The following is a 27,855-nucleotide window of genomic DNA, read 5'->3' as shown; positions in this document are numbered from 1 at the left end:
GTTTTTGTTGACATGATGTGTAGTACTACAAATTTTGAAATCAACTGGTAATCTTGAAGTGAAATTTATAAACAGAAACATAATAACATATGTAAATAAAACATATCTAAACTATTTTTTTCAGGCCACAAAATCAAAGAAACCCATCATGTTACCTATTACATTCATGGATGGGAATACCAAGACTCTGCTAGCAGATTCAGCAACAACGGCCCGGGAACTGTGCAATCAATTATCAGACAAAATTGGACTCAAAGACCAGTTCGGATTCTCGTTATATATTGCCCTGTTTGACAAGGTAAGTTGAGTATCACTATTTTTTATCATAAAATAATCTAGTATAAGTTAAATAATGAGTTTACAAATATAGCTAATAGTTTATATATATATATATAATTATTTGTCCACTATACACATTTATGCATGACTGGTACTTGGTGTTAAGTACCAGTATTTGTTATTTAGCTTATTTAGGAATTTATAAGCTTTTGGTTCATAAGTCTTGTAATTTGATGTTCCTGAAAACTTGTTTCATGTTCTTTTTGATTCTGTGATGTTTTTCCATAATATTACTGATTTTTTTTCTCCAGTATCTTCTATTATTTTGAATCTTTCTCTCAGTTTACTTGCTTCATCTTGTTTCTTTTTGAATAATTTTAATTACATTTTTACTGTTGTATAAATTTAAAATTTAAAATACAATAATGTGGGTCTATTATTCGTGTCAGATCTGCGTTTTTATGAACTATGTTTCTTCCGAGTGGAATTTAATTTGTGACTGAAAATTGCTTATTTTATTTTTAGTACATTCAGCAATTTATGAACTGCAATTAAAACGATAAATGCATAAGTATACATTTTCATAGTTCTTAATGAAGTATTTTTGGAACAGATGCATTATACGTACCGCAGTTATATATCTCCTAAAAGAAGGTCAACGAAAGTAGCAGTACTCTATTTGTATTTATTTTTGGTCCAGGGGAAATACTCGTCTTTTACGACATTAGTAATAATACGATTATGTTTCATGAACAAAAAATAATAAAATGTAGTATTTCCAGATAAGAATATGAATTGATATTATCAAATAGGCTGACAGTACCGAAAATGCATGTAAGCCGTATATTATTATATTGTTTAGTAAAGAAAATCATTGGAAATAAATTCAAGAAGCTATTTGCATTGATTGGTATCATGATTTTTTCATGTCTGAATTGTTATATGAGTCTGTTATAATTACGACTTCAGAATAATGTATCAATTATATTACTTGAAGAGTGATTTCAATTCTTGCTTTTGTGTTCTGTAGGTTTCGTCTTTGGGCAGTGGAGGTGACCATGTAATGGATGCCATATCTCAGTGTGAACAATATGCTAAGGAACAAGGTGCTCAAGAAAGGAATGCTCCATGGAGATTATTCTTCCGCAAAGAAATTTTTGCTCCTTGGCATGAACCCACAGAAGACCCTGTGGCAACAAATCTCATTTACCAACAAGTAGTGAGAGGTGTAAAATTTGGAGAATATCGTTGCGATAAGGTATCTACCATTGTAATTTACAAACTTTGAATAGTTTAAACTTGCACACATTAATAGTCTGCACCAGGGATGCGATACTCGTAAATAGGGCTGAGATATACTTTTACCCAACTTACTCTATACGATAGCTCATAAAGTGAACTATCTTTCTAGTAAATCAAAATGGCAAAAAGCTTACATTGTAACATTGCTAACTTAAACTAAATTAGGTATAAACTAATGACGTTGTATCAGTGTATTAAACTTAAGAAAACCTCCATTGTAAAATTTAAGAAAAGTGACTTAGCATGTTCTTTCCGTGGACCTTCATTTGTTGTCGCTGTTATCACACTAGTCGGCCCGGGTTCGATTCCTGGCGAGGTCAGAAATTTTCATGTAAAATTTGTACCTCGAAACTAGGAGAGATGGCAGTGCACAACTTCTAATCATTAAATTGTGCACCAATATATTTGGATTAAACCTCAAATCTCTCCACAGTGCATATGAAGAGGAGGCATATGTCACTGTTGATAGTGATCGTCCGTTGGATGGGGATGTTAAGCCTGGTGGCCCACTTGGTGCTATTTGACAAGAGTAGGCTACGTGCTATCACTGGGTTTCCCCCTTCTCCATTCCTCACCTTCATCATCATCACCACTATCTTCACCCATTCACTATACTTACGCGAACACTTATACTAGTACACGACATAACTCTTCACAGATACACATCATGCATAATGTGGCCCGCTGGAGTGGTGTGCAACTTGAAAATGGGTCACAGTCCTGTCATCTATCCGCAGTATGTGGAACCCGAATCACTCACGTGAAGTGGGTAGGCATTAGTCACACACCTTAACTTCACATTCACATACTAGCAGATGGCTGTAGATTAAAAAGATTAAAAACTCAAAAATGTTTCATATCCATGGTTCAAGAATTAAAACAAAAAATCAACATCCCGAATTTAAAAGAAAACTTACAAATTAAACCAAACCCTTTAACTCTATTAAATATAGAGTATAATCTTAATTTAACAGAAGAAATCAGAAGTAAACACCGAAATAATGAAACGACTGTCCTTAGAGACAATTAATATTAGGTACCCTCCACAAAACTGGCTTCATTTATACACCAACAGATCCTTGATCTCCAGGGAACAAGGTGCAGGTGTTATGTACTGTCTTTTCTCACTTTATAGATCTCTTGGATATGGAACAACAAGTTTTGATGGAGAAATCATTGCAATAAGTGAAAGTCTCAGGAATCTTCTATGCCACATCAATAAAATTTAAGAATGCAGTTGTATCGTCAGACTCCAAAGCAGCTATTCTATCAATAGTCTCTAGACACACACCTTCATCTCAGACAGCAGAAATAACTAAAATGTTCTCTCAATTAATATCACTCAATAAAAGAGTTGTATTCCAATGGATACTATCCCATTGTGGAATCCTGGGAAACGAGAATGCGGATGCTTTAGCAAAGAAGGACAGCATTGCTACTTACAAACCTGTTATTAAATCTACGTATTACTCTGTGAAAAGATTTATTAAATCTACATACTTAGACTTCAAGAAACAAAATTTGATAACACAATCTCAAGGGGGAAAAAATGGAACTCTCTGCATCATAATTCACAGTTAATTCCCGATTTACCACGCAAATCGTCTGTAGCTGCATTTAGATTGGCAACAGGCCATGACTGTTTGGCCAAGCACCTGCATAGAATTGGAATATATCAGTCCCCTAACTGCCCATTGTGCAACTCAAACCAAGAAATGGATTCGGAACACCTCAAAATCTGTGCCTTCAGTGGCTGACCGTGACAATATCTTTGAAAAATATTGGAGTGCAAGAGGTCAAATGAAACATTTAGAAAACAACAACAATACTAGCAGATGGAATCGAAAAACAAAAATAAACAAAAAGTGACTTAGCATCTTCCTTCCCTGGATTCTTCAACTGCGATGATGATGATGATGATGATGATGATGATGATGATGATGATGATGATGATTGATGAAACCAATAAAACAATTACTTAAACGAATTGAAAATACAAAGTGATTGTTTTATGTTACCATGTTTTGATTTTGAATACCTTGCTTGTTCACAGGAGGAGGATTTGGCCATGATTGCCGCCCAGCAGTATTATATAGAGTATTGCTCGGATTTAAATGTGGATCGCCTGTACAATTTGCTTCCTAGCTACATACCGGATTATTGCCTTGCAAGTGCTGACAAGGCTGTAGATCGATGGGGTCAGTTGGTTGTGCAGGCATATAAAAAGGTACATTTGCATGGATTACTGTACATATACTATAGAGCAGAGGTCTCCAAAAAGCGTATCGTCTTTCGTGCTCCGGATGCTGCCTGACGAACACAGGGTGCTGTAAGGCTAGAGAAGGGGGAGAGACTTTTACCTCAACAGATGGAAGCGATCAGTGGGGGATTGCGGCTACAGTCTGCTTATGTTTACAAATAATAACATGAAGAGAATAAGAAATAGCATACGTTTGTACATTATCTTGACACACTATGAAGCATCCTTTGTAAATAAACAACATTTACGTTACCTAGCTCTCAAGATTAGGATTGGTTTCATAGCAGCCAATATTAACTACGCAAGAAGACTTTCACCTGTCATATGAGATCTTTTACACGATTTTATATGGGTTACTTTCTAAAAAAAACTGTTCACAAGTATATGTGGAACCAAACATAGCTGAGATTCTCAAAGCAAAGGACCTTAAACACGGCTATTTACATGCATCAATATTTCTAAATATGTCAACACCAACAAAATTTTTACACTTGGCTTTGAACAATATATCACTTTGAATTGTTACAACTCCAAATTTGTTTTAGGTCTCACGTCTGCAATGTTCATTGTAAACGGATTCGCGAACAAGGAAAAATTTTTTTCAATGTTTCTGAAGTCTCCAAATCGTCTTTCTTTGAAATCTGTTTTGAGACTTTCCATGATTTGGCAATATGCATCTACTTTTGACTGGGGAATATTCGTGAGCGAATGCAAACTTGGTAACTGGAATAATTCATTCTCCCCGACTAACACAAAAAAATCATCTTCCCATTCATCCTTGAATGTACTACGTCCATGATTAGAAAACATTGTCAAATGGTCGAACATGCCGACCAACACAATGGTAATGACAGTCCGCCACTGCTCTTCGTTTGCGCGTAAACATTGAGTACAGTACAGGTGGGGATGGGTGAGGCGGAGTGGGCTCATTACGTACTGGCTTCGGTTCCGTTCAGGGGCTTACTCGCGAGTACGCTTTTGGACACGTCTGCTATAGAGCATTCTGCTTTGGTCTGGCCCAATAAAGCACATGCGTATGTGGTGAGTAGTGACCATTCCTATTTGTAACTTTCTCCATAGTTCCTATGGCATGTGGTGTATACAGCGTAGTTAAACACATTTAACTTTTTATTAATAATAGCATGCACACAATAAAAATTTTTTATTCCATAATGAGTAAGTTACTAACATGTGTTACAAAAGTTATTGTAAGTTGTGTCCATCTGCATTCACACATTTCCGACATGTTTTGATCAGAATTAGAATTGACTCACGAAAGTTCTCCTTACGTAATTCTTCTAATTTCTGTTCTTATGTTGTCTTTAACTTCGTCTGTAGTATACGAAGTATTCATGTAGACTGTGTTCTAGTGTCCCCCACAAATAATAGCCTGATACAGATCTGAGGACCGTAGTGGCCAAAAGAGTTTATCTCTGAAAATGTTTACAAGCATTTTGTCGTACAGTGCTAATAGAAAAAAATCTTAAGTGACAGATTTGAATATTGAACTTAAATCGTGAAATATTTTCATCATAATTCAAGAAGTAGGGTATTACACAGTTCATAAGGATAATGCATCACAATCATAGTCTTTTCAAACTGTGCAAAAATATATAATGAATGATTGGAACATAATAATATGCTGCATTCTTTCCTTTCTTTAAAATAGTAATAAAAAGACAAAATCCCAGATGTTGTTTTAAAAACTGTAAATTTCTAAAAACACTGCGAAAGAACCTAGCTTTAGTTTACATGTCCTAAAAATCCGAGAGCTATAATATAATATTTTAATTATTATGACTTTTAATAATGTTCTGTACACTAACAAAAGAGTTGCATAGTACTTTTTCAATTTTTTTTTTTTTTTCTTTTTCATTGTAACCATTTTCCTTTGACAAATGCTCTACTAAAATCATATTTCATTTTTGTACATACGTGATTCATTTATGTTCTTGAAATACGGTATTTCATGTGTTATTAATTTATGTTCTTATAATATTTCATGTGTTATTGTGCTTTGTAAATTATCACGTTATGCGATTTATGTTGCTTGCATTCATTATTTTCAAGAACATTTTAGTAATTATACTTCACATTTTTGTTAATTAATTTCGTTTGTTGCTTGCTTATTTTGTGTTTGGAAATGTTTTTGACAGAGTTATTATTTGAAAGAAAAAGTTCCAGCTCTTCGAGTGAAGGAGGATGTGGTTAGTTATGCCAAATTCAAGTGGCCTCTTCTCTTCTCCAGATTCTATGAAGCATATAGGAATTCTGGTAAGAACTTTCGGTATTTGTAAATGAAATATACTCTCTATAAAATGCCAATACTATTTCTTCTGCCTATATTTATGTAAAACTTAAGTGAAATCTATTTGCTTCCTAGTAACACTTTCTTTCATGTTCCATATTTTTACGGAAACATTCTGTTTACATCTTACAAGCAAACATTTTGATGGGCCAGATAAAAAATTTAAATTTTTTTCTTTCGCCATATTATTGTTAATGCAAGTTATCTTGAACCTTCTGAGCGGAGACAGAGGGGCAGAGGGAAGGAAGCGCGTAACGCGGGTGGAGCCAACTGAGTTGTTTGCGCATGCTCCGCAGCATAATCTCTTGTCAAGAAACATAGAGCTATTTCCTTCACTGCGTACCAGTAGTGTTACCATGGAGCAGCAACCACAGGGTAGTAATTATGATGAAATCACACCACCGCGGAGAAAAAGTAACGCTGTTATCCATAGCCGAGAAAGAGAAATTATCGCAAATATAATAAAATTAAGCGTTGCGAGGAGGAAAAATTAAACAAATATTTGCTGGAACCTCTTGCTAAGGAATATGAGAGAGCGGCTAAATACTCTGGCAAAAGTATTAATTCCATGAAGAGAATTAAGAATAATATTGAATTACAACCGAATGAACCTCACACTACTCGGGAAAGAATAGTTATGTAATGTTTAGAAATTATTGCTATAATAGTTATGTACAATAGTGTGTGTACTGTGAACGACATAATGAATTACTATTGTAAGTTATTATTTTCTTATAGTTCTACTAAACATATTATTTCATTCCAGAATTAGGACTTGTGTAAAGTTGAAGTGGACGACTTCGATCAACATGTTATTCGGGATACAATCGAAGAATTCTATCGTGTTCAGAAAGTAGTACATAGTCTACGATTAAGAAGATAATTCCGAATGGATGATGCCATTGACGAAATAATTAATTTTGGAACAAGCGATGATGGCAGCAATGATAGGGATATGGATTGTGTATAATTGTAAATTAATGTAAATTCAAATAATAAGCCTGTAAAATATTGTTATAAGAATATGTACATATTAGCTGAAGGTGTAAGTCATGCAGGCCTATATAATGTACAGAAGTAGCTGTAGTAACTCCTCCATTGCCGGTCCCCTGCCCGGATGAGAGAGGAGTGTACACACGATTATATTTAAATACTTACTCATTACAGGTTAATTAAAGCTTGCTACGAAACTATGTTCTTCTCTCAAAACCGGAGTATCGAGAGAAGATGATGTCTGTATTGAACCAAGTTCTTTTACAGTAGAGAGCCGTAAGGTAAAAGAATCAACGTTTTCTGAAAAGAGTCACGTTACCCGAGGGAGGGGCATCCTTGCCGTGCCGTTATGTTGATGAGTACACGCCGTACCGAGCAGTTCCAAAGACAGACTTAGGGGATGTAAGGTTCAAGATAACTTGCAATGACAGTAATTATGTCAAAAGAAGTGCTTATACAAATTTTGGCCATTCAACCACAATTAAGAGGGTCGTAAAAAAATAAGTTCACCAGGGGCCGTTAACAGAAAGAAAACACAATGTCATTGGAAAAATTTATTGGAACAGACACAGAAATTGTTGAGCTATTTTTCAACATATTCCCCACTGGAATTGAGACATTTGTCATATCATGGGCTCGACAGAGAGATGCAGACAGCTGTCAAATGCTGGTTCCGATCCCAGGCGGCTGACTTCTATGACACAAGGATACAAAAATTGATTCTATCGTATGACGAATGTCTCAATTCCAGTGGGAGATATGTTAACAAATAGTGCTACAATTGTTGTATCTGTTTCAATAAATCTTTCCATGCAATTGTGCTTTTTTTTCTGTAAACAGCTCCAGGGAAAGGCACTTTCTGAATGGCCTCGTAATTGCAGTTGAGTGCCCAAAATTTGTATAAACACTTCTTTTGACATTATTAACATGGTGGAAGAAAAAGATTTAACTTTTTTTATATGCCCCTATCAGAATGTTTGCTTATTAGTTGCTATTTAAATTTATAAATGGAATTAAAAGTTGCTCTTTCTTAAACACTGAATTTGCAATTGTAATAGATAAGTCTGCTAATAGGTTTCTGTTATGGTAAATTCTATTTGTGCCGGTAATGGTTAACATTTATCAAGTACAGGAAGAAACTGGTGATAATTTAACAAGTATAGCAAGAAACTGCTGATAATGATAAGTTCATGAAATTTACACGTGTGTTATGTATAGAGAGGTTAGTGTAAGAATGCCATCGCTCAAATAAATTAACATGAAATTTACCATTGCATGTTGCATGTATATAAAGATTTATGGTAATCATCTGTGTGTATAGCATGTGTTTTTATTTGTTGTACATATACAGCATTTCTTCTTTTATCCTGTTTGAAATGTGCCAGTCTCTCAAATATAGTGACGCATTATAAAGTGATGTTTCAGAATAATTTCCTCATTGCCCTCATAGAGTCCTGAAAAATATAACACTAAGAATAAACTGTAAGTAAATAATATTATGATAGACCACAATCACTGTGACGAGATTTCAGTCATAGCTCCATCAGATAACGTTCCCTTGAAAATCAACCTTCTGTCATTTTCTGGACATGTTGATTTCACAGAGATAGGGAATAGGTTGATGTTTTGACCAATACTCTTTATCGACCTTCCTATGAAAGCTGAATTCTGAGCACTGAATGTTCTTACACTCTTTAACAAGCATTGTATTAGGATTAAATAAAATATGTACATGTGTCAGGAGTGGGGGTGTGAAGCAGTTTTTCAAAAAACTTTGCCTTTATACAGAGTGATTCAAAAGTCCGGCGACATAGACAAACTCCGTTAATAGTGCAGATAGCGAAAAATGGAAAGAAGGGAAAGTTGTTGGAAATATGCAGTGTTCAATGTAATGTACTTGAATTTTCAATGTAAGAAAAACTGTTGAGGCTGTACATTAGTGCAGCACAGCTGCCAGTCCCAATGCTGCCAAATTAGTGGCTAGTTCTACTGGATATTAGATACAAAGCATATCGGATAAATTAAAAATGATCAACTTTATAGAGAGTTATACCTGAAAGCTTGATTTGCATAATACACGTCACTGTTCGTTAACAGAAAACCACAATTTAAGTCGCACAGAGTTAGTGTGCACTCAATGTTAGTTGGTTGACGCTTGTCAGGCCACTTTGAGGTCTGTGGATATAGAGGGAAAAATTGGATCAGTGTCTGGTAGAGTTCCCGGGTAGCTCAGTTGGTAGAGCATTGGTACATTTAACCAAAGGTCCCGGGTTTGATGCCCGGCCCCAGAACAATTTTTCCTTCGAAATTATTCAATAATTAGCAGTGTTGCCAATATAAGTTCAGGGAAAATCACCAGGCAAGAATGAAATTTCCCTGAATTCTTATGTTGTCAATGTAAAGAAATGTTTCTTTGCCGTGTGAGAAGTTACATATCCGCTAAACTCTGCACGTCAATTATTTTTCTCCATCAAATAATATGTATCTAATATCTGGTAGAACTATGGAAAAGCCACTAATTTGCCAGCATTATGACTTGCGAGTGTACTGTACAGCTTCAACGTGTATTCTATGCTGAAAGTTCAAGCACATTAGATTGAAAGCTACATATTTGCAACAACTTTCTTCGCTTTCCATTTTTTGTTATTTGCACTAATAACAGAGTTTGTCTATGTTGCCGGACTTTTGAATCACTCTGTATAAATGTTTGTATATTATTTTTTTCTCATACCAGTTCAAATATAGTATGTTAAGTTCTTTCGGGATTATTATTTGGTATCTTGTTTCAGGTCCAAACTTACCAAAAAATGATGTAATTATAGCAGTCAATTGGACTGGAGTGTATGTTGTGGATGACCAGGAGCAGGTTCTCCTGGAATTATCTTTCCCAGAAATCACTACAGTGGCCAGTCAGAAGTGAGTATATTATCTTTACACTATGCATTGAAATAAAGAAGAGTGTTTTCTAACTGTGATACATTACAGTACGTTACATGTTATCTGGTGATACTTCATAACCTATATTACTTACCAGTATTTACCTTATAGTGGTTATGATTTGAATTGTGTTACCGGTACCTACTAAATTTAATACTTTGATGTAAATGCAAAATCCCAAAGAAAACTGGTTGGTATTTTTGTTGGTTATGTTTTGTACTCAGTTTTGGAATAAAGAATTTTACAGAAAGCTAATTCATCATTAGATTGTTTTATTTTCCGATTATTCATGTGTTACTATTTATGTTAATTAAGGAAATTCATAGTACATTAAATTTAGTAGAGTTTTGCTTAAGATGTTGTTGTAAATATATATATATATATATATATATATATATATATATATTTTTTTTTTTTTGAATTGTGGTATGTTATTATAACTCAAGCTTTCCTCTTCACTACAATGAACATTTTTTTTACTTTTCTTCAGGACTTTCATATTTATGTTGTATAACATGTAGACCTATTTTGTGTTTGTGACTTAGCATTTCAGTTATTTCAGTCTGTCTTGACTTTCTGTAAGCTTATCTGTCATTTTCCGAAACTTTTCGTTTATTTTTAAGTATTTACATGGCAACTCAAAAAAGAAGAGTCGGGATCGATACCCGGCCCCGGAACAATTTTTCCTTGAAATTATTCAAACCTGCTTTACAGGGAGCTACTACCTGAAAGCCAGATTTGCATAATACATTCGTTACTGGAAGTACGTTAACAGAAAGCCACAATTTAAGTCACACAGTATTTGTGTGCACTCATAGTTGAGATCTGGCGTCTTGTCAGCTCATTTTGAGTTGTGCAGATAAAAAAAGAAAAAATTGTGACTGTGTCGTGTATAGTTCCTGGGGTAGCTCAGTCGGTAGAGCGTTCGCATGCTAAGCGAAGGATCCCGGGATCGATACCTGGCCCCAGAACAATTTTTCCTTGAATTATTCAAAAAAGAAAGTTTGAATTAATTTGTGGTATTAATAAACTGCACTAAAAACTGCTATAAGATTTACATTTACGCGAAAGATATATAATACATATTCCGAAATTTACAGTTAATTAAAAAATAATCTTTTGAAACAATAACAATATTAGGATGCATGAAATTAAAAAAAAAATTAAATATTTCAGAAGAAGATATATTTAAAATATTTTCGTGCAAGTTATTTATATGATGCCAAAATACAAAATAATATAACAATCATTAAAAAATAATAAAAACATTTGACAGGATTGTTCAAGTGCTTTTGAAAGACATATTGCTGTTGTTGCCATTTTTCATTTGTAAGAATAGTGACAAGAGATTTTTAAATTCTAAAGGTTATTTTATGACATAGAAATATTGCACATCAATAAGTTGAAATTACATAAATATTGGCTTTAGGGTTTTTAAGGAATAATAATAATTTAAAATCAGTATTTTTTTCAAACAGAAGCTGTTCGTTATTCCTAAAGTTCATGTATAGAGGGAAACGTAAGTAATGTCATTAATTTCAGGGGGGTTATTTCTTGAGATATTTCAAATAAAAAAAGTTTTGTACAATTTTGTTCGTTTTTGCTTCTTAAAAATGATTTGATAAGAAACATTTCATAGCATGTTTTGGGAAAGCTATTGATTTAATTCCCAATATCCTGAGTCAGTGTATTATGGTAATAAATTATTGAAAGAATTTTAGTTTTATCCTTTAAATATGCAGAAATTTGATCCAAACAAATCTTACATTTTAAAATCCCTTTTCAGAACGAAAAGTTACATTTGTTTGACGAAATTTCTGCACATCTAAAGGATGAAACTAAAATTCTTTCAATAATTTATTTATGTATCATAATACACTGCTCTCTTAAATTGACTGAGTATATTAGGAATTAAATCAATGGCTTTCCCAAAACATGCTATGAAATGTTTCATGTAAAACAATTTTTATCTCGAAAAGCAAGCAAAAACGAGCATAATTGTATTAAACTTTTGTTTGAAATATCTCAGAGAATAACCCCCTGAAATGAATGACATTACTTACGGTTCACTCTGTATTTACGAATGATCATGTCAAATTATAAGCCAAAGGAACAAGAAAAAATAGTTATATGTATTTATATAAATTTAATAATATTTAATTTAGAAAAATCACGAACTTGATGCTGAGTTACTTCATTCATACTAAAATAATAAGCACTTATGAAAACAAGGTCTTTTATTGACATGTCACAATGATGTCACTGTAATTGAAACCTAAGTAAAGCTCTTGTAAAGCATTCCAGTCACAAGTGATGCTTGAGAGGTATAAAGTTACATACTTACGAGATGTTGATTCGTTGTGTAGGACCAACAAAGTGTTCTCGCAGACCTTCACACTCTCAACAGTCCGCGGAGAGGAGTTCACATTTCAGAGTCCAAATGCAGAAGACATTCGTGATTTGGTTGTATACTTCCTAGAAGGCTTGAAGAAACGATCAAAATTTGTGATTGCATTACAAGATTACAAAGCTCCAGGTCTGTATATATAACTTAAATCTTTTGAATAACATTTATGGCAACTGAGCTGTGTTTTGTATTTTTAGTTGTGCATAATTTTCTTAAAACATGTTGTTGTTCTTATCTAATGCCGGGCTTTGGCAACGAAGCCATTAGTGTTCTTGCTCTCCAATATTTCTCTGTGGTGGATCCATCAGGTAGAACTTCACAGGTTTGTAGATGATCTTCAGTCATTTCTTCTTCTTTGTTGCATAGAGGGCAATTTGGATTTGTGTAAATTCCTATTTTATTCAAGTGTTTGGCCAAATAATCGTGTTCTGTAAGCAGTCTGAATTTTGCTACTGCAGATTTACGTGGGATTTCTGGAATAATTTCTGTTTTTTTTTTTTTATTAAAATGCTCCATTTTTTATCTTCGGCTTTGGTACATAGTGCTTGGTTTTGCTTGATTTTATATTTATTTTTAATTAGTCTTTTGATGGATGTAAAAGGTAGGCTTGTATTTGTATTCTGAATTAAATTGGATCCTTTTTTGGCAAGAAAGTCAGCAGTTTCATTTCCAGCAGTTCCGCAATGTGCAGGTATCCATTGCAATTGAATTCTTTTCTGTAGTTTTTGAAGTTGTTGGATCATTTTGTGACATTCTTTAATTTGGATTGACATCATTTTATATGAATTTATTGCATATAATGCTGCTTTAGAATCAGAGAGAATGACAGCATTTTGAAATTTATCTATTCTGTATAGTAGGTGTTGGAGTGAAATATGAATAGCCATTATTTCCGCATCAAAATTTGTTGTATGATGTCCTGCTGGTTGATAAAATGAGAATAACGCACACGTAATTCCTGATCCTGAGTTGTTATCGATAGTAGACCCATCTGTGTAGATATGTAACCATTCTTCTGGTGGGTATCTATTGTTCACAGCTTCTAATGCCAGCGCTTTTAGTACAGGTTTGGAAGTTTCAGATTTTGTAACTGGTTCTTCTAAATCTAGTTGAATGTTAATTGGTTCGAAGGTTAGAGGGTTTTCTCTGCTTAAAATGTTTTCTTTAGATTTAGGGAGATTCAATTCTGTTTTTATTTCCGTGACTTTGGACAGGAAACTTGTTTGTGTTTTCAGCTTGGTTGGTTTTAACAGTCTTTTTTTCCCATTTTGTTGTTGTTAACCGTAGCATTTTTTCATGGTGTGTTAGAGCCTGCTCCTCTAGAGTGAGATATATTGGAGGGTTCTGGATTAGAGCTTGCATTGCCGTGATTGGGGTTGATTTTGCTGCACCAGTTATTAGTCGCAGGGCCTGATTTTGGCATACTTCTAGTCGATTCAGGTTGAAATTATTTGCTGTAATTAATACCTCCACATTGTAGAGAAGTATTGGCTTGATGAATGTTTTGTACGTGATGTTCAAAGTCTGCCGATTACTACCCCACTTGGCTCCAGCTAATCTCTTTAACCTTCCTATTATGTTTGAAACTTTGTCACACATGTTGTGAATGGGTCAGTTTGACCCAGGATTTGAAAAATGGATATAGTAGTAAAACATTTTCTTTTATTTATGCCTTGGTTCAAAAAAAGCAAATAATGTCTTATTTTCCCATGTGTGAACACAAAATAATTACCAATTTAGTCTATGCAAATGTTGCATTAGGCCTAACATGTTTACATGATCTTGGCAGAGGAATGCTTTGCACCTATTACATTTTCGACAGTCTTTGGTCTTTATTCATCTACATTCCTTTTTGTTGCACTTTCTCCTGAACTAGTTCCTGGAACATTTTCCAAACATAATTTTATCTTCTGAGGCAGGCTTCTTCATCTTTTTTTTTTCTCGCATTGCTTGTGTTAATTGTAGGCCTAGTCCAATTCCTTCAGGAACAATCTTCATCTGTACAATTTATTTGGATTGTACTCGCATGAATATATAATACATAAGCATTTATTTCTTCATTATCGAGTACATTATAAAACATACAATCAGACCATCTTTTGGTACTCCTTTTGCAAGAGTAGGTACTAGCACGTTTATCTGTGGTGTCAATTCCTCCTTCGTTTTGTTGTAATGTAATATGATTTCAGGCTTTCTGTGCTCTTCTGAAGATAAACTGCAGTCGTGATGCACTGTGGACAGCAAAATCACTGATTTATTCTCCTAAGACACATACGACACCATAGTTACGTCGGGCTGAAATCCGAAAATGCTTGGACACCCTGGTCTCGTACAGTTTAGTTGCATATCTTATGGTTTGTTTTTTCTCAGAGCTCTGACTAAAGTTAGATTCCTCTTGAGAAGTTCCTCGGCCAAAATATAATAATCCGTGGCACTACAGCCCACGAAGGGCCAAGACCGACCAGTCGGCTGCTGGCCTCACGGCCGCATGCCGAAGCAGAGGTGGACGATCATCCAACCAGAATGGAGGTATCGTATGGTTAGCACGATGAGCTCCCCAACTGTTATTGCTGGTTTGTGTAACCGGATTTCGCTAGCTATCATACCTCCCCAAGTGCATCACAATGCTGGGTGGGCACCGGTCCCATACACTGGCCGAAATTTCATGAGAAAATTTCTTCCCCCATGAGGACTCGAACCAGTGCGCATTCCGTAACGCGAGTCCTAGGCAGGATGCCTTAGACCACGTCGTGGGACCGGCCAAAATATAGCTGGTGAAAAAATTGTCCGTGGTGATGTTTCGATCAGTCTTTTCAATGCTTTTCTGCCTTGGTTTGTTTCTCGTGGTCCACTTTCTGGCTTTGCTTTGCACTCTTCTGCTGCACAAACATATTATGCTGTTTTTACATCACAATTTTATACCATACTTCCCTATGGATTTTGAAAGTGTGTACTGGCGGAAGGGACATTTGTCTCGAAATGGCACCAACTGCTCATATACTGTGACATCTTAGTAGGGCAAGAATATTTTTGGCATTTGTTCCACAAACATGTAGAAAAAAAGATATAATAGCAGCCAGTTTATCATGACGTCATCTAACTGGTCGGACTGATTTGTTGTCAAACCTGAGAAAACCTGCTAGTAGTATGGAAAAATTGAAGTGATACAGTTGCACAGAAAACAGGTCTACCATACATACTGTCCCACAGTTCTTGAAGTGATTATCCAGCAGATCTGTACACACCGGCTAATATCAGTGTGAGTGAGTGGGTGAGTGAGTGAGTGAGTGAGTGAGTGAGTGAGTGAGTGAGTGAGAGTGTGTGAGTGTGTAGGCCGAAGTGTGAGAGTTTGTGAGAGTATGAAAGTGTGAGAGTGTGTCAGAGTGTCAGATTATGAGACAGTGTGAGAGTGTGTCAGAGTGTGAGAGTGTATGAGAGTGTGTATCGGAACACAACAGCAGTCCGTAACTCATAATTAAAATCAAAATCCGTGACTGGGTCTAAATGACCCAATCACAATAGATGTGTCAAAGTGAAATATAATATGACGAAGTACTATATTTTTGTGAATAAAAGTAATAGGAAATATTCGTAATGATGTTTTTAGGATTACTCAAAGCCCTGTCACATTATCGCTGTTTTTGTAAGTTTTGTGTTAATTTTAGTAAATGCAATGGGTCATTTCGACCCATTCACAATAGGAAGGTTAAAATTGGAAGTCTTTTTGTTGATTTGTTTACTACTGCTTCAATATGATTTTTCCAAGATAATTTTGAATCAAAAATTGTCCCTAAATATTTCGTTTCATATGTTTGTCTCAGGTTTGTTTTCTTGATTTAGTATTGGGATTTTTTTCTTCAAGCTAAATACTTGAAACGTTGTTTTATCAGTATTTATGGCCATCAAATCTTTTTATGGAAGTATCTAAAAGGTGTTGTGTATCAAAATAATCACGCACTTTGCAAGAACAAGAAATAAGCACAACACTACAAGAGAGATTCCCTCTATCGGTGGTACACTCCTATGCAAGGTGTCATCCAACATGGTGAAAAGAGCTCTTACCTGCATTGATTACTGGAGTGGGTTTTACTTTTTTTTTTTTTAAATTTAATCCTTACCTTTTTATTTAAGTCCGATTTTTGTTTCAGTGGATATCTCCAGCACCTGTTGTAAAAGATATTGCATTCTAAATTATTGATTAAATGGCAAACTTACTAGTGTTAAATTATATAACCACGTGTGGCTTACAGCTGTTTCGGTGCATCCTTCACACCATCATCAGAGCCTACTAGATCCTGGCGTCATCTCGACTTCGCTGCCTGTTGTACGGGTGTGTTTGCGTGTTGAAAAGTGGAATCGAATAGTGTGTGTGTGTTCTGAAATTGATCTGTGTGTTGAGGATTTAATTACGGTGTGTTTTTGTGTGTCTGTATGTTTCATATTGTTCTAAGCCACACGTGTTTATATAATTTAACACTAGTAAGTTTGCCATAGAACAATATGAAATATACAGACACACCAAAACACACCATAATCAAATCCACAACACACAGATCAATTTCAGAACACACACACTATTCGACTCCACTTTTCAACATCCAAACGCACCCCTACAACAGATAGCGAAGTCGAGGTGACACCGGGATCTAGTAGGCTCTGATGATGTGAAGGATGCACCGAAACAGCTGTAAGCCACACGCGGTTATATAATTTAACACTAGTAAGTTTGCCATTTAATCAATAATTTATATTTAAGTGTTAAAAGTAGTGTACGCAAGATTCAAGATGTATTGCATTCTGTTGCAAGATTGTAGTCATTTCATATTTAGTTACATGCATAATTTGTTCTGATATACGTGTCTCATATAATTTCTATTAAACAAATCTTATAAACACTGACATGCGCAGTAATTGGATCATACTGTATAGTGAAGTAATTGTGAACTTAAAGCCCTATTTCCATTTCAAACTGATACAGAGTTTTGAATTTGTATTTCCTACCTATTAAATACTTAGGATTAAGTGATCAACCTCTAATATTTAATATTGAGGTTCTTTTGTGAGTGATGTTGTGATTCATTGACTTTTCTAGGGGAGGGTTCATCGTTTCTGACTTTCCTAAAGGGAGACCTCATAGTGCTGGAAGATGACAGCACAGGCGAGACTGTGATGAATTCTGGATGGTGTGTGGGGCGCTGTGAGCGTACAGGTGAAAAGGGAGATTTCCCTGCTGAGACTGTTTATGTCCTGCCAGCCTGTAGTAAACCTCCACAGGATATACTGGTAAGAAAGTACTACTTCAGCATTCTCCATGTCCTACTTGTAGCTCAGGAAAGTGATTTTCACTAACTTTTCTTTTTTATGACTTAGGGGAGACTGTTGTACCTTTAAACACTTTTCATATTTTATATATATTATTTATATTGTCAGACTCCAAAGCAGCTATTCTATCAATAGCCTCTAAACACACACCTTCATCTCAAACAGCAGAAATAACTAAAATGCTCTCTCAATTAATATCACTCAATAAAAGAATTGTATTCCAATGGATACCATCCCATTGTGGAATCCTGGGAAACGAGAATACGGATGCTTTAGCAAAGAAGGGCAGCACTGCTACTTACAGACCTGTTACTAAATCTACGTATTACTCTGTGAAAATATTTATTAAATCTACGTACTTAGACATCAACAAACAAAATTTGATAACACAATCTCAAGAGAAAAAGTGGAACTCTCTGCATCATAATCCACAGTTAATTCCCGATTTACCACGAAAATCGTCTGTAGCTGCATTTAGATTGGCAACAGGCCATGACTGTTTGGCCAAACACCTGCATAGAATTGGAATATATCAGTCCCCTAACTGCTCATTGTGCAACTCAAACCAAGAAATGGTTTCGGAACTCCTCAAAATCTGTGCTTCAGTGGCTGACCATGATAATATCTTTGAAAAATATTGGAGTGCAAGAGGTCAAATGACTTTATTGTCAAACACCTGGCATTAGAAAACAACATCATTTTATTTATTTTTTTAATTTTGGGAAATAAAATTTTTTAAATGAAAAAAGCTTGAAATAATTATTGAAGATTCCTTTACACCTTCCTGTGTGTATTTTCCTGTTCTACATATCTGTTAAGGATGAAAAAAATAAAATGAATAAAATAATGTGTTCAAAGGTACAACAGGTTCATGTACCTTGGAACATACCCTCTTGTAAGTTGGAACACGTGGAATATAGGTGGGAATATAGCTGTAAGACCTGACGATCATATTTAAAATTAATTTGCAATCATAAACTAGAGCAGGCTTCTCTGATTTAGATTTTATTTCCTGCAGGAGCAATAACTTCAACAGCTTTCTTCAAGGCATTCGGATCAATTGGGAGCCTCTTAACTCTAGACTTACTTCGTGACATGATCTTAAAATAAAACAAAGACAAAAGCTTGTGTACCTTGGAACATGTTCCATGGTGCAAGATGTTTTGTGTTCAAAGGTACAAGAGCGTGCACGTTTAAACAAATATGGTTCCCAAAACTAGAGATTCGAATAAATCATGAAAATTAAAATATGTTATTACTCACCAGATGATAGGGAACACGCTGTACTTGATAGATAGTAACAAAGACAATCTGGTTTTGTGTTAGAAAACATATATCAATGAACGAAATGTTTACTTTTGGTACTAACAAAAATGGTTTTGTCCACAGAACTCACAGTTTGCAATAAATCAAACCGAAACTATGACCAGAGCTACTTGGCGGCTTTCTCTACAATCTCCTTCAGTTTCAGTCCTCTAGGCAGTAGCAAAAAATAAAAAACAAAAAATGTTCAAAGGTACACTAGCTAAAGGTACAACAGTCTCCCCTACCTTGATTTCATCTTGTTGTTCATCTCAAGGCTCTGGATTTTTTTTTTTTTTTTAACTTTCTTAATGAAGAATTTTAATTTTATCTCTTCTTTCATAGTACCAGTAGTCAGGACTGTGAATACTAAGCAGATTACTATTATTCATTTTGATTTAATTTTATTTAGTTTTGAATTTGCATATTAATTACTAATAAAGAATGTATTTTTCGTCGTATTTATTAAATTATTAATAATGTAATATTGTATGTTCGTCAGTTTAATAATATTTCATTCGTACCATTATAATTTTGTGCTCGAATTCACTTTTGAAGGCATTTTTAGCAGTTCAGTTAAAAATTCGAAACACTCTCTAGTATTTAATTTCACTTGAATTCTCACTCTTTGTAGCTAACTGTTTTTAAACTTCACTTCATTAGCTGATAATCTATTTTCGTCCGTTATCATAAGCACCCAAGCAACTCATGCATAACAAAATGCACATTCTGCAAAACAGTAAAACAGTGTTTTGCTATACCGGTATATGTTTTTTGTCTCGAAGAAAGCCCGATTATATTATTAATTATGTCTGTCACATATTGTATTCAACTTTGTAAATTTTGTAGTAGTATAACTATTCATAAGAACTATATAGTGAAAAAGTGAATTTGTTTTATCCTCTCTAACTTCTTATTATATTCAAACAAGTTTTGTGATGTGTAGGGAATTTTCTGTGTATAGTATTTTCTCACAAGTGACTACACAATTCAGGACACATGTTGAAGTTGTAAATTTGGAAACAGCTTTGATAGTCACATAGTAAATTAGGTTTTCATTGCATTTTTTATTGGATATCTGCACATTGTTATTTCTTGTTACAATTTCTTTATGTTAAATGGCAAGTTGTAGCCGATTTAAGTGAACATAACAATATCTTTCAAAAATATTGGAGTGCAAGAGGTCAAATGACTTTATTGTCAAACGCCTGGCATTAGAAAACAAACAATAACAATTTCTTTATACTGTTATTTATTTCAAAACCAGTCGCATTTTTCTAATTCAGAAAATATCTTCATAAAAATTGTTCTTATTGATTGTGTATTCATGAAATTTTGTATAGTTCATATTCTTAAAGTTATAATGGCTTCTTGTATAAAAGAAATTATTCATACATATTGATTACACAACTTTTAACACTATATCACTTCGGAAAAAGTATTATGTGTCTTTCTCGTGTTAAATTTTACATTACCTCGTTAACATATTTCAGCCTGTTATCAGCCATCTTCAGAACTGGTTGTTGCTGGTCTTGGCACCTTTTGTTTGTGTTTCCTGTGGGGATGTCTTTGACTCCACATTACACTACACAAACACACCCCCACAGGAAACACAAACAAAAGGTGCCAAGACTAGCAACAACCAGTTCTGAAGATGGCCAGTAACAGGCTGAAACATGTCAACGAGGGAATGTAAAATTTAACACGAGAAAGACACATTATACATTTTTCGAAATTATTCAAATAATCATAAACAGTTAATTCATAATACACGTGTAAATAATTAACAAGAAAGTGAAATATGTTAGACCTAAACTCTCTTAACCTTAAAATGTCTGCTAAGATGGAGGCACCTGTAACAATGAACCCATTACCTCTATGATAGGGTCATAAGCAAGGTTGTGGCATGAACAAGAAGCAGCAGGTAAATTTTTCCTTGAAATCTCTGATACAGGAACTTCGACTTTATTTCCCTTTCAAATGAAGCCATTGAAAGAATTCTTGTCACCCCAGGGTGTGCTTCACCCCTCAAACTTGGTAATACTCGCCAACCGAATAAGAATATTTTCTACCTATTTAAACTAAGATGTTCATTAGAACTCTTCCATTCGAACCAAAAACAATATCTCAACAGTATTTTACATAGGTTTTGTCATATCTTGACTATAGGTAACTCACCACGTATTTTAATGTAATTGCTGTAAAACGTGTTCTTCAACGAATTTGTAAATTTCATTGTCCCATCGATTTACCTTTGATTACTTTAAAACAGTAACAATTTCAATAATATGTTGTTTGTTGTTTTCTAATGCTGAATTTCTGATAATGAAATTATTAATTGTCTTGTTCTCTAGTATTTTTCACTCAAGGACGCCAAGTTCATAGTGGCTGGGTAGTGTTGAAGATGATCTTGATCCATTTCCTCTTGAAAACCACAAATCCAATCCAGTGGAGATGTTTGGCCAAGCAATTGTGGCCCGTGAACAGTTTAAAAATTGCAACTGCATTCTTTCTTGGGTATCCAGGGACGTTTTGGGTTGAGACAGATTCCCACCTTTTATTTTTGGAAATTTGGAGATAATGATTTGTTATAATTTTGTGGTATTGTGAAGTAATTATTCCTTTTGTTGCATAATAGGATAATCGTGTAGCAGGTTTTTGAATAATACCACGGCCCTTTTAAGCAAGTTAATCAGCAGCGTCATTGCCAGTCAATCCGCAGTATTTTTTTCGTTAGGTTATTGAGGTGAAATAGACATTTCCAGCAATCAAGAATTTGTTGACTTTTTGGTGTTAATGTGGATGTTGTAGCTAAAATGGCTGCTTTTGAGTCAGAAAGAATTACTGTTCAAGGTATAATTGTTGAGACAATTTAACATTTTTAGCATAACAGGAAATTCAAGAAGCCTCTGCTATATACTGCATAAGCGTCTGCTTATTGGTATCTGTTGAGCATTACATAAACTACTTGCAAGTGATTTTTTTTGGTCTGTTATTTAAAGATATTGTATCACCTACTACGTTATTTAGAATTGGTGGAATTGGTGATAGCAAGGTCGTACTTGGTGAAATGAGCCGAAGAACTGCCATGGAATTACCTGACATTCGCCTCAGAGCAAACTTCAGAATAAACCTAACCAGGTAATTAGGTCAGGCGGGAATCGAACCCGTGCCCGAACACAGCTCCAGATCAGCAGGCAAATGTGTGGTTACTGCCTGAGGTAGCCCAGTGGCTGCAAGTGAATGAGCATAATCATCATCATCATCATCATCATCATCATCATCATCCTGTCAAGTACTAGTCCCAAAAGAATTGTTACGGCCTGAAAAAGTGATTTTCTTGCCATCTTTTCATAGGTCGACCAAGTGACCGTTTTCCATTTGGACGATACGTGACTAAGTAACAATTATATCTAATAAGTAACTATGATTATCTGCATATAACTGAATACTGGAAAAGAAGCTATGACAGCTATGACGTCACTGGACGTGGAATCAACTGAAAGTGGAAGAGCTTATCATTTATACAAGGGGATAGACTAAAAATATATTAATGTAATTAATAGCCTATTATTTTGTCATGGACACAAGATTTTTTTTATTTTATTGGGTTATTTTACATCTAGGTTATTTAGCGTGTGAATGAAATGAAGGTAATAATGCCGGTGAAATGAGTCCGGGGTCCAGCACCGAAAGTTACCCAGCATTTGCTCGTATTGGGTTGAGGGAAAACTCCGGAAAAAACCTCAACCAGGTAACTTGTCCCGACCGGGATTCGAACTCGGGCCACCTGGTTTCGTGTCAGACGCGCTGACCGTTACGCCACAGGTGTGGACTGGACACAAGATGATTAAGAGCAGTGTAGATGCATATCATAGAAAAGAAGAAAGACTAAGACATATTTATTAAATCATTGCAATTCTGTGAATCCCATACCACTTTTTCTTAACTATTTTCTTCTTTAGTATTCGTAGTAATGCTTTATATAATATTGACTGCTTTAAATTTGGAACATTTATAACACTTCCAACGAAACTACTTTCATCTTTAAAACCAGACCAATAAAAATTTCTGAAGGTGTGTTATAGGGTTCACTGTAATCACCAACGCTATACAGTGTATCCACTGACCACATTCTACAAGAACTAATTGAAACAGAGATAGCAAATGCATATGGGTATAACTTAGTTAACAGATTAACTCCATTAACAGTCCTAGGTTCGCGGATGACACTATCACAATAGGAAAAAACCGAGATTCGGCTATCGAATTGACAAAAATGGCTCTTCAAAGATTGAAGAAATCGGATTGGATATTAACTTAGGAAAATCCGTAGCCATTACTATTGAACATGGTAAATTCTAAAAGACCTCCAAATTAAATGCATTTCAGAACAAGAATGTATCAAGTACTTGGGTCTCAACTTTGCCAATGTAATGATATTTGACTCTCGAAAAATGATTTCAAAATTAAAAAATAAATTGGATCTACTTTCTTCTTTACCTTGGTTACATCCAGATCAGAAATTTAAAATCCTCAACTCCTCAGTCTATTCGATATTAATGTACCACTTTTTCTCAATTCCTTTCGAAAAAATTCAGATTGGTTTCCTACAAGACGCAGATAAATTGATTAAAACAACGCTGAAAGAAATACTATTTTACCTACAGATACTCGTGATTCAATGATTTACTCTGACAGTAAATATAAAGGCCTTGGTCTATTTCGAACTACATGGGAGGCAGTCTTTCAACAAATTAACAGTTGTCAACTTTTGATGAGATCCGATAATCAATATATTGCCAACACAAGAGAGTTAGAGAGTGAACTGAAAACTAACCTCGGAAAGTTACCTCTGGATAACAATTTGATCTCCCCAGACACCATTAGGAACAAAAGAGGTCTAATTGACTCGAGGAAACTCAGGAAAATTTTGCGCTCTGAAGAATTTAATAAATGGTGTCAACTGCCACAGAAAGGTAAAGGAGTCAGCTTATATCAAGACTTCACTCCCGCAAACAGCTGGGTCAGACATCATACAGGCCTTTCCAGCTCCGAGTGGAGAGATGCGCTGAAGATGACCGGTAATGTTGCTCCTGTACGAGCTGTTCCAGGCAGAACTCAAGACAATAACCACTGTAGGCAATGCCACAGTGAGGGTGAAACTTTGGCTCATCTCTTGGTTCATGATCATTTGGCAAAACTCTTCTTAACAGCAGACATCACAAGATTAGATCTGTAATCGCAACATGCCTTAAGTCCAATGGCTACACTACCTATGAAGAAGTCCATGGAATAGCGGATACCAGAAGTCTTCGGCATATTGATATTATAACATTTAAACTTGGAGAGACAAAAGGTCATATTCTGGATCCGACCATCAGATTCCAAACGCATCAGAATCAACCCGAGGAGGTCAGTCTAGAGAAGAGGGCAATTTATGAACCAACTATCCCTTATTACAAAACAACATATAAACTCAGAGATATAGAAGTCTTCGGATTCATGGTGGGTGCTAGAGGGACCATAACAAAACAATTCGTGTCATTCTGTCATAAATTTGGAGTCCCAACAACAACAATTAAGGAAATTTCTATGATAGCTTTGAAGGGTTCTCTGCAGATTTTACGTCGACACTTGTACTTTAATTCAAATTACAGTTGAATTTTCTAAGTCTATTTTATTTTTTATCTTTTTTATTTTACTGCAAATTTTCATTATTATAAACATTATCTACTGTAAATTTCAGTTTATTGTAAACAAACTTCTTGTATGATATTTTTAATGTCACATCTTACATGTTATTGTTTAACATTCTTTGTCTTTGGCAACCTCACTAAGTTGAGGAAGTTCATTAATTAAATTATATTATTGAAGATATTCAACTTAATTTTTTAGGCATTGTTCAGTTTGGAAGGAGCCGAACATGGACGTAAACTACATCCTCAGCAAGTGAACGGTACGGAGGCACGAGAAAAACCACACACTTTAGCCGAGTATGCATTAGATCATTTTAGGTGAGTATAGATTCAACAGATAAATATCTATGTTTATTTATTGCGATATTTACTACAACAAGAGGGCAAGTTAGGTACATAGAATGCAGCCTTACTTACTCCATGGTATTATGGCCCTTGTAGGGTCAGAGCCTGCCTTACTATTGAAGCCCAATCTTTCCTGTCATGTATCCTTCTTCTCCATCCTCTTATGCTTAGCTCTCTCATATCTTACTCAATGTTTTCCAACCATTATCTTTTCGGTCTTCCCACACGTCTTCTTCCACCTGACATAGAATGCAACCGGTTTTCTCATTTATTAGACAATTTTATGTGAAGTGCAAATTATTATTATTATTATTATTATTATTATTATTATTATTATTATTATTATTATTGTTATTGTTTTTCATTGTTATCATTAATGTTGTTGTTGTTGTTATTATTATTATTGTTGTTTTTCATTGTTATCATTATTATTATTATTATTATTATTATTATTATTATTATTATTATTATCTTCATCATCGTCATTATCAACATCATTACCATTATCGTGTTCATCATCATTATTGTTATCACAAGTAGAGACTAAGAGGAAGGCAGAAAGTGAGAAAGATTGGGGAATGCTGGGTTTGCAGTTTCTGCCCTAGGGCAGAATACTATATATGTATCATCATTATTATTATTATTATTATTATTATTATTATTATTCTTATTATTATTATCATCATAATTATTATTTATACCAAGTTGTAGTCGACAGTACCAGACAAACAGTAATAGAAGTTAGTCTTTTGTTTACTTTTGATTCCTAAGTGTGGAAGAGTATAATTTATCGCTAGGTTTTACACAATACTTCCCCCTCCAGTGATAATGATTTCAAACATTTTGTAGGAAAATGATGATGTCGACCTTCTCTTGTATTAGTAACGTTACCTATTCGTGATATTTATTATGCTCTTCCACATCTAGACTCCAGCTGAGTGTTCACAAGTGTCTTCATTCAGAAGATAGGCTGGTTTAAGTCGATCAGTAATACTGTCGTAAGTTTACCTCTGATGTCGAACTAGGGTTGCCAACTAGCTGTTATTTCATCGGCCCAGCCATATATGTTAGTGGGTATCAACCCTTACTGGCCCTATTTGTGGCTGATAATTTAATCAGATAAGTTCTAGGACTTGTGGTAAGAATGTTTACCAGGTAGGCTGAAAGGGATTTTTCTCTATTTCACGGAGCATTTTTAACCTTTAACTTAAAGCAGCTAAAGATATGGGGATTTTCAAGCATTTTTCAGCCTACAAGGTTATATTCATATTCATATTCATTTATTGCATCCAACTGATCACATACATGATATGGGACATGTCAAAAGTAACACATAATTACTAAGCTACAATAGAATTAAAATACAACATAGTACATTAACTAAAATACAACATACAAAATTTGAACATTAATTATAAATAATTTCAACATTAACAAATAACAATGACAAGAACAGATATAACACTTTACAAGACAAATCACATATTTCATTTAGCAGTCTTGAGTCAGTTTCGACCAACGCGTCCTTCATGAGAAGACATTCTTCTCGAAGTCAGGATCTGGAAAAGAGGAAGTGAAATTTTTTTAAGTAAGGCGTTCTTTTTCTATTCATTTATGGCAATTTTCAATAAACTCGTTCATACTGTAAAAGCAGTTTTCGATCAAAATTTTGTAAAGAGCTTTCTTAAATTTTTGATGTGCAGATATTTCTTTAAGATAATTTGGTAGGCCATTATACATAAGAAGACCAGTATCAAAGAAACTGTTTTTATATAGAGTTGTGTTAAAACTTTCAATAAAAATATTATCTTTATTTCTTGTATTGTGATGGTGTATGTCTGAATTTGTAGGAAAGCTATACAAATTATATTTGATAAAATTTAAGGTTTCATAAATATAAATACAGAGTAATGGCAAGATATGTAATTTTTTTAAGAATGGCCTGCAGCTGGTGGTTTGAGGTACTTGAACTATAGCTCTAATAGCTCTCTTCTGTAGTTTAAATATTTCGATTGCATTAGGTGAATTACCCCAAAAGATTATACCATACGTTAGGATAGAGTGAAAGTATGCAAAGTACAATGTGCGAACAGATTCAATAGATGATGCTCTTATTAGTAATCGCAAGGCAAAGCAAATTTTACTTATTTTTTTCCCTAGTTCCCGAAGGTGTATGGACCATTTTAAATGTCCATCTAGCTGGTACCAAGAAATTTTGTATTGTTAGAATATTGAATTGTTTCATTTTGACATTCTATGACCAGCCACTCAGAATTATTTCCACTAGTTGATTTATTGTCCTTTCTATAACAAAAAACGCATATCTATAAGAAAACGCATGAGTTTAAATAATACGATATCATTGTTTAGTTAACCATTGCAATTTTGTCGAATGAATTAACAACGATTCGAAGCTCCACCATATACGTAGTTTAAATTGGTAGTTTCTGGCACATTTTCTTTCTTATCTTTAATAAATAATGTTGTTATCATGACAGCTGTGCTGGTATGGATAGAGTTGTGTAAGAAGGTGACAGCTCATATCACTAGTGTTCTGTCACAGAACACACTTGCTACTGAAAATATCCTGCTGGTCGTTTTTTAAAATGTAAGCTAAATTAGAAATAAATATGCAATTAACTAAAAGTGGTTTATATACCGGTACACATTTTAATTAGTACTGTTGATCGATCAGAATATT

The 27,855-nt window shown here is 34.5% G+C and overlaps 1 protein-coding gene across 5 annotated transcripts in view; it reads left to right on the top strand.

Moving 5' to 3' along the window:
• Positions 1–27,855, top strand: part of ck (myosin-VIIa ck) — a 324,722-nt gene that overhangs the window by 269,883 nt on the left and 26,984 nt on the right. For all 5 annotated transcript variants that reach the window (XM_069828148.1, XM_069828151.1, XM_069828147.1 and 2 more), the window contains 8 exons: positions 125–298; positions 1,310–1,537; positions 3,635–3,808; positions 5,998–6,115; positions 9,932–10,058; positions 12,446–12,615; positions 17,579–17,769; positions 25,009–25,127. In XM_069828148.1, coding sequence (XP_069684249.1) covers positions 125–298; positions 1,310–1,537; positions 3,635–3,808; positions 5,998–6,115; positions 9,932–10,058; positions 12,446–12,615; positions 17,579–17,769; positions 25,009–25,127 — 1,301 coding nt within the window. The remainder of the gene's footprint in view (positions 1–124; positions 299–1,309; positions 1,538–3,634; positions 3,809–5,997; positions 6,116–9,931; positions 10,059–12,445; positions 12,616–17,578; positions 17,770–25,008; positions 25,128–27,855) is intronic.

This window comes from Periplaneta americana, chromosome 6 (assembly GCF_040183065.1).
Source record: "Periplaneta americana isolate PAMFEO1 chromosome 6, P.americana_PAMFEO1_priV1, whole genome shotgun sequence".
Lineage (NCBI taxonomy): Eukaryota > Metazoa > Arthropoda > Insecta > Blattodea > Blattidae > Periplaneta > Periplaneta americana.
This window is presented reverse-complemented; position numbering and strand designations above follow the sequence as displayed.